This window comes from Aythya ferina, assembly GCF_964211825.1.
Source record: "Aythya ferina genome assembly, chromosome: 16".
Lineage (NCBI taxonomy): Eukaryota > Metazoa > Chordata > Aves > Anseriformes > Anatidae > Aythya > Aythya ferina.
The window spans coordinates 12,913,259-12,921,965 of NC_140315.1; the positions used below are offsets into that span (position 1 = coordinate 12,913,259).

The 8,707-nt window shown below is 48.7% G+C and overlaps 1 protein-coding gene across 1 annotated transcript in view; it reads right to left on the bottom strand.

Moving 5' to 3' along the window:
• Positions 1-3,725, bottom strand: part of TRPC4AP (transient receptor potential cation channel subfamily C member 4 associated protein) — a 36,171-nt gene extending 32,446 nt beyond the window's left edge. Inside the window, exon 1 of the mRNA XM_084537786.1 lies at positions 3,548-3,725. Within this exon, the coding sequence (XP_084393912.1) occupies positions 3,548-3,724 (177 nt within the window). The 5' untranslated portion in view covers position 3,725. The remainder of the gene's footprint in view (positions 1-3,547) is intronic.
• Between the last annotated feature and the right edge of the window lie 4,982 nt (positions 3,726-8,707).

An 8,707-nucleotide genomic window follows, 5' to 3' on the forward strand; every position in this document is an offset into this window, starting at 1 on the left:
CATCATCCTGGGAGCAGCTCAGCAGCAGCAGTTCTTCAGAACGTCCTGGATAGGCTGCTGGCGCTTGTTCTGACCATCTTCCGCTCAGAGAAAAATAAATCAACAAGTATGTAAAATTATATTAACTTCTCGGTGATCCCTCTTTCCTTAGAGCTTCCAAAGCTGCTTTTTAAAAAAAATAATTTTGAAAAAAAAAAAAAATAAAAAAAAATCTTAAGGATAGCTACAAAAAACACCGAAGCAAGGAACTATCACATCTGCAGCAGTTCTCTTCCCACTAATCTTCAATCAAAACAACATTACCCAAGTCTAACACCAGCACTTTTGAACATTTCCAGCGTTAAGACAGAGCTCCTGCCCCTGTTACACAAGGAGCGTGTCCAGGCTTTCAATACCAGCTAGCTGTCCTCTCCTCAAGAGCCATAAGCCTGCTAAGACCCATACAATTAGAGCTACTAAAGTGGATTATATTCACGTGAATGTTTGCTGTTGTTGTTGCCAGGAAAAAAAACAAAATTGATTAGAAAGCGAAGTGTTTTCGTGGACTTGGAGGGGAACTACTCCATAGAACTGATACTTTATAGTGGTAGGAGTTGGAAATCTGAACGATGAGGTGGAAAATGTTTCCCTTTCACAGAGGGATCTTTCAGAGTGGTTAGGGACTACGCTGCTAAGGGAAGCATCTACTCCTAGGAACAGCACATCATGAAACGCAGCTGGAAAAATGGACTCTTTTTCCATTCTGATTGTTTCAGCTACGCCTTGGCAGTCCTGAGAGACTGTGAGACCAGCGCTGGCGACCTGCTCCTGGGGCTGCACCAGAAGCATGCTAATTTGCCAGCAAATCTCTGGCTAATCCGTCATTATACTACTTCACCACAGGGATTCGCATAGCTGCACCTAAATATCTTCTGGTTTCATGTCATATACGTGCTTTTCACAGTCGCCTTGCAGCAGATAAAGTTTGTGCCCTCTTGCCACAGGGATGAAATCCTGCTTTCAGCTCGACCAGGTGAACCAAAACGTTCCTTTGCTTTCACGGAGCAGCAGCATAAACCCCACCACTTCTCTCAGCACAGCTGTGCCAGGCCAGCCAGCTCCCAAGCAGTGTTTTTCCTTATTAGAAAATGCGTGTCACTTCTGGGAAGTTGGCCCACTTCTAGTTTACCGGTATCTGAAAAGCCTCTTTCACTTGCTCTGTGCTCAGCACAAGGTTACACAATCTGATACCGGTGATTGATGCTTACATCCAGGGCAGCCGCTGATGCTAGCAATAAGGCTAAAATGGATATACGAACAGATAATGGCAACGTCCACTAAAACCTGTTTTATCCATCAGTCTTCTTAGCCCTAACGCAGACAGCCCAACCGACAAGAAAGCCGTGACTTCAGGTAGGTGAGCACAGCAGGAACACACAACAAAGACACAGATTTTAGAGGTTTAGCTGGCTTCAAAACTGCCAGACCTTCAGGTGGCTGCTGCTGTCCTAACTATTTTTGTGTCTTTCTAAGATCAGACTGACTAATGTTCCGATACAGGCCTGTCAAGTATTATCCTTACCGTGTTGAGGATAAGCCCCTACTTTCCTCACAAAATGGATTTTGAGATCACCTGAAGTTAGTACTCCGAGCTTCACTAGAAAACAATTAGCACTGTTGCCTACAGAAGCACTAATTGCCTCTCAGAGACTAGATGCTAAAACAGTGGCAACAGAGCAGGAGAACAGGACTCGGATGGCAGCGCCACGACACAGAACGGTGTTTCCCAATCTCTCTGAAGATTTTGAAGAGTTTCTCCTCCTCAGAAGACGCCAGGGGTGCAGTTCATGCAGCTGGTGACTCAGAACTTCCCTACAAAGAGCAGTAGGACAGAGCTGGAAGGGCATTCTCCTGACTTGTTCTTGGAGACCCCAACACGGCAGCTTGGAAACTCAATCTGCTCTCATGATTTTCAGGAACAAATGAGCTGAGAACCTTAAGCAAGGGCTGCACGCTGCTACTGAGGATTCAACAGAAGGAAAACTGTTAACATCTTGATAAAAATAAAACTTCAGAAAAGAAAGTACCCCAACCTGCCTCGTACTTCTTTAAAAGTTACGTCAAAGTGTTTTATATTTAGACCTTCTACAAACAAAAAACTGCTTCAAGGTAACAGTACAGAGACAATTTACAAAGTTGAAAATCGTTCAAGGAGTTGATTTTTTTTCCCCCCTCAGTGTCAGTGATTTAAAAATGCATTCCTACAGCACTTAAGAAGCGCTGGGAGCCCAACCTGTCCAAGCTTCTCTCAGTGCAGCACAGCGACACTGAAATTTACACAGCAAACAAACAAAGCAACAAAATCCCCCCCAAACCAGGGCCTTAGGAGAAGGAGGCCAGAGAGCGCAGAATTTTCCTTGATTCCTGTGAAAGCCCTGTCGTTTGCTTCAGCAGTTGTTTCAAACAATTCACAAAAGTCCCAAATTAAAACCCAGCACCACTGTGCTTCCTGAGCAAAACAAAGCCTGGAGCGAATGCAGCAGGCACACGACATTGTTACAGGTTTATTTGGCTTAAATCGCTATGGGAGCGAGCGAGCAAGCCCATGAAGGTGGGCAGGCATGGCAGTGAGGCACCACGCCGCTGCGTCTGCCTGCCCTGCAAAACACATTCCTGGAACAATCCTACAGAAAGAGATTCCCAAAAAACTAAGAGTGACGGGGTCAAATTCAAGCAGATTTGCTTTTTCTGAAGTATTTACCAACACAGTACCTGAGTGAGTGGCACAACCAGGGCAAAAAGAGCAGTTAAAAATCCCCCCCCTGCTCTTTTACCTACCTCATCTACGGGTATGGGTGCTTATTTGGGTGAGCAAGTGTTCTTGGAGAAACTGCTCAGAATCCTCGTTAATCAAGGAAAATACTCTGTTGTCTGTACTAATTAAAACTACGTAAATCCCTTTTTTTTTAAATTAAATTTCAACCCTTTTATAATACTTTAGCTCAATAAATCACCACCAAAACCTAAATTCTTTATCCCATGCTCCAGCTTCCAACTCTTTGCACCATTTCACGCATAACCTTTAAAATAAAGGCCAGCTGTTCTTCGTGAGAAGAGCCCAGCCCGGCACCCACCACCAGCTTCTCCCAAAAGCTCCTTGCGCTGGGAGCCGAGCCGATTTCACTCCTGGGCATTTCCCAACAGCATCAGCCGGGAAAGATGACCGACTTCCAAGGGACCTGGACCGGCTCCGTGGAAAACCACCAGCACCAACCCTCGGAGCCAGGCGGCCTCCGGAGCAGGATACCCCAGAGCAGGGCACGGCCCCGCCGCCTCACCCCGGGCGGGCAGCGTGGGGCCTCCCCCACGGCCCAGGGCCGCCACGGGGGGGGGGCGGTAGCCACGGGAGAGGCCCGGTAGCCCCCGGGGATGCCCGGTAAGCTCGGGGGGGCCCCACCAAGCCCCCCACACCCCCCCCACATCCCTCCCGTACCCTCAGAGCCCCACCGGGCCCCGCACCCCGAGCTCCTCCAGGCCCCACCGGGCCTCCCCCCCCCCACCCCGGTACCTGCGCCCCCCTCGTGAGGCCGCGGCCGCTGAGCTGCCCGCGGCGGAGCTGCGCCAGGATGTTGGTGGTGGGCGCTGCTCGCCGGCTCCTTCCTCCTCCTCCTCCTCCTCCTCCTCCTCCTCCTCCTGCCCCGCCGCCGGGCCCCGGGCCGCCCCCCGCTGCCGCCGCCGCCGCCATGGCGCTGCCCCGCTCGGCCGAGACAAACAGGAAGCGCCCCCTCCCCTCCCCCCGCCCAGCCGCGCTCCGCGGCGCCCCCGCGCGGGCTGCCCGAGGGGAAGGGCGGCGCCGCGGGGGGTGCTGGGAAATGTAGTCCCGGGGCCGTGAGGGGACCACAGCGAGCAGGAGGGGGCTGGGAGTAAATAAGGCCCAGATCTTCCCTGGGTCGTGATGTGGGGGCTGGTTGTCAGCCCTACTGCCCTACAAAGGTGGGATTCCCCATCCTGGCTGCTCTGGGTGCTGTGTCTCATTCAGCACAGCACCCAGAGGGGTCAGGGTGAGGGATCCCACCTTTGTCACCACAGCAGCTCCACACCCTGCGAAGCTGTCACTGCACTGCCATCCTACAGAGCTGGCCACAACTTACACACATCTCGTTTTGATACATTTCCTTCTGACAGTCTAATATCCTTACGGCATAAGCACATAGTGAACAGTCCCTGTGAATAAAGTAATATCAGAAACAGCCTGGCCACGTTGCAATAACATGTTTATTTCCATTAAATTACCCACATGCTTCCCTGCTATTAGCTGAGGGGAACAATTCAGACACAGGACTGAAATCCATAGTGCAACACCCAAGGAGCTTCTTGACTCAAACACAATCTAGCACCTCAAAGAGCCCAGACCGTAAGGTTCATGGCAAAGCTGCTCTGCCCCTGGAAGAAAAGGGAAAAAGTTGGGTTCTCACATATGGCTAAGCAGGTGCAAGAAAAAGGGATGGAGAGGGACTCTGCTTATGTAGATAATGATAGGACAAGGGGGAGCGGTTTTAAACTGAAAGAGGGGAGATTTAGATTGGACGTTAGGAAGAAGTTCTTCACTCTGAGGGCGGTGAGGCCCTGGCACAGGCTGCCCAGAGAGGCTGTGGGTGCCCCATCCCTGGGGGTGTTCAGGACCAGGCTGGATGGGGCCCTGGCAAACCAGATCTAGTGGGTGGCGTCCCCGCCTATGGCAGAGGTTGGGACTAGATGATCATTGAGGTCCCATTCTATCACTCTATGAAATACCTGAGGGTTAACAAAGCAAGCAAAAACAAGCCAGAGGTCACAGCACTTTGCAAAGGCAGACATTGAAAGCATGTTCTTGACTCGCATGCAGACAGCGGCTCCTGATTATGGTCCCCAAGATCAGCTGCCCTCTTCCTTTGCTTGCTTCAGCCTCTCCTAGACTTTTGCTGCTGTCTCCTGCCCAGCAGAGCAGCCCAGACGGGGTTTTTGTGAGACAGCAAGGATTGCAGTTTAACTTGCCCTTGGTGTACAAAGAACAATAGAAAGTAAGGACACCAGGGATTAACATATTGCTTAACAGCGTTGTCTGACCAGTGGTGTGAGATCCAAATGAGGTATTTTAAAGTTTTACAGCATCACATCTTACCTCACTAGTCACCAACATAAGTAAGCCGTGGGCCTGCTGTTGATCACACTTATTGGTAAAACGCACGATCTGCTAATGGATGACTTGCTGTTTGCATAAATTGCTGTTCACAGAAAACCGCTGAGCACTGCACTTGAAGAAATGCAAGCACAGTAATCTTTTCACTTACTACTTAACTCTCGCTGCTTCATAGCTACAAAAGGCAGCTCTCAGTCCACTTTCTTACTGCTTCCCCTACTTCCCTTCCCCCTTCCTTTCTTTCTTTATTTTTTTTTTAAACAAACATACGTTTTTGCCATTTGCCAGGAATGCATGCTAAGGTCTGACTCATTTTCCTTCTTCTCCTTGGTTAGCTCCGCTAAAATAGTCTTTCACAAGATGCTTCTCTGACCTTTCATCAATCCTGCCACATCCTCAGCCCCTCCAGATCCCAACAATTGCTTTCAAAATACCTTAAAAAATCTGGCCTTAAGCTTTGCAGGCTGCCTACAGTGGAGAAAAATAATAAGACAATTACAAGGGCAACATCAATAACAAATGCTAAATTTGGTCTCTGTGCTGTCTTTCACAGGCTCAACCAAATCCGCAGTTTCCTTCCAGCTTTCAACAGCTGCCAGGAGCATGCACTGTAGGTGGGACCTTCTGAGTTCTGACCTGCCTCACTTGGAAGCCCTCCAGAACTGCCACTACCCATCTGTGTTTCAAGCACATCTCATTCTGGATTCCTGACAAAACTCCTCCACGTTCTGCTAACGTGACCAAGTGCGCACCATATTACTTGACTGGAGCTCTCCCTCCAGCTGGAATATGCCAAAACAGAGCTGCCGTCTCTTCTCACAGATGTCCTCCATCATGAGGCTCCTGGAAAGAAAGGCAGCAGGACGCCACAAGCTGCATCTTTCTTCTTTTTTTAACTGCCTTGTGATATTAATTCGGAATCCTGCTCTAAGCGCAGAACCTCTCAAGCTGCACATACAGGGAATGGAATCTGACCTCTAGTGGGACAGCGAGCCACCAACCATTTCATCCTGCCATCCCTTAGGGAGGGGTTTCCAAACATCTGTCCTTCATCACCCTGCCTACGAAATAGTACAACTTGCACGTCAGCAAGGTCCGAGCATGCTGCCTGCCCTCCAGCAGCTAGGCCAAGTCAGTTTTCCAGTTAAAGAAAAGGTTTGCTAAGAGGTTTACTAAGGATCCTACAAAACCACATCAGAGAACTTTTTGTTAAAAGAAAGTTTTACTAAGATGGTAGTCACTCCAAACTGGAGCATGCCAAAATTGAGGCTGTATTATTCAAACACATCTGTCCTGTAACACTAATCAAGACCTCATTACTCACAGTAGAACAACATCTATGGACAGATTAATTCTTTCAGCTGCAGTTGTGCTGAGCAAAGATCTTACCTCCTAAGGCTATTAGCCCCTGCATCAGCCATGAAGCCTCTTAGGTGAGGGTACCGAAATTCCACTGTTACCACACATCTACTGTGCTGGTAATCTGCAGCCTACCCTCCAAGACCTTCATTTTCCTCTAGCTCAGGGTGGGGCAATGCTGAGAACCAGGACTGAGCACTGAGCGAAGCTGTTGGAGAACACCTGTATTTTGTTGTTCTACAAGCTGGGCAGTGAACAGTGAGAGATGTGAACAGCTGGAAAATAAAAATATAACCTTGTGGTTACAGTGAGGAGCCACAAGCAAAAGCTCTATCTTTGTCCAACAATGTTTTAGGGTGCTCCACTCTTAGTACCTCAGTACCTGCCTGCAGCAGTTGCATGCAGTATTTCTAGAAGGGCAGCTGTCCTACCTGCTGAAAAGAGAAGCACACAACTAGAAGGGACTGTAGAAGTTACCAATGCATCCAATACATCTTCTGTCTGTCCACAAATGGAAATGCCTCTTACTGTAGTTTACTCATAACTGCAACAGGATTTCCAACCTCGGTGTAGGAGTTCAGGTTTTATTTAACTTTATAGCACCAGTGCTGCTAGAGGCAGGAACAATAGCTCCCCAGAGCAGTAATCCTGCCCCCCCAGCAAAGACTGGGCCCTGACTCAGGTACATTTCAGTATTTCACTGGCCAGATGGATTTACTTATCCTGTACCTAGCCCACTCAGATAAGAGGCTACAACACACCTCACAGAGCCACGCCAGACTGACAGCATTGTAACAGACAACACAGAGGAGGAAAAAAATAGTGTTAGATGCAAAACCCAACATTCCTGGGCTGCCGGGGGTGCATTTTAAAGCCACACAAGAAACAGCTGTAATGCAGACAGCAGTAAGGCAGTATTGGCTTGCACACAGGGAGGCAAAGGACTTTCCTGGTTGTCTAAGTACTAATCTATGCAAAAGCCTCTGTAAGGCCAGCAGATACCCCTTTAATAGTGGTCCATACATTGTCTTCAAACTGCCAGCTTGGAGCTTCTCTGCGCTTGCTCCAGGCCGCTTGTGATCCAGCAGGCATGGAGAAAGACCATCACTTTTCCGCCCTTTTTTCTTCTCTTTAAGAGAGAAAAACCTCTTCACATCACTACTAAATTTGCTCTCTCATCATTGCATGCACCTGTTGAAAGCAGACACTAACAACAGTTTCGGTTTGCCAAGTCAGCTGAATGCCAGGAGTTTTCTTGCTTTTCACCTGTTGCAGCAGTGATGGAAATGCAGCTTGGTTTCCATTACAGGAATGAGCAAAAGCAGCTCTCTCACTTCCTCTTGCAGGGAGCAGCTCCTAAACTTGTGTTCAGCTGTCTCCTGCATCGAGGGCGAGTTGCATTTCAGTTTGACTCAAGTCTCCTTCCATTTTACCCTCACAGGTGCTACACGCAGCTCAGCAGGCACGCTCTGAGGCTTACTTCATTGACTGAGGTGGCTTATGCAGAGTTATGCGAGTGAGTCCCCAAAGGGAAGTTTCAAAGAGGAAGGAAATAGGGAAACTTCGCAGAAAAAGCCTATCAGGTTCTGTAAGAAGAGAGCAAGCTCTGCTGCAGGGTAAAATCAAGCCTGTGCTAGTCCATGCTCCAGCTCTGTTTGCAGAGGCATTACCTGGATGCTTACTGCTTCAGGCAGGTGGCACTGATCCGTGCTGATGCCATGTACAGAGGAACCCAGCAATTTCCTGTGTCACACGTCCCTTCCTCCCACCACGCCACCCATCGTGCTCGGCAGACATGGCAGATCTACAAATCTGAGCCTTCACCTCGTGAATCACAAGGTTTTCCTGACTAATCATGAATCTTCTCAGGCTAACCACATATTCACAAAGAGGCCAATGATAAAAGTAGAGCATATCACAGAGGAGACTTGTAGTCTCAGAATTAAAACTAGAGCTACTAATCCCGTGCTTCTTCCCTAACAACAGGGAGCCACCTCGGCTCATTTTTATGGAGCAGGGTAAGCTGTGAACTCTGCACAAGTCTGTAAAATTTCAAACTCACCATGAATTAAACACAGCACCTCTCAGCCCTGGAGAGGCTTTCTTTCTGAACACGTGTTTGTTATTCAGACAACCAGTTGGATTGAGGCTAGCAACTCTACATCGTTAACAGCTGATGTCTGAATCACA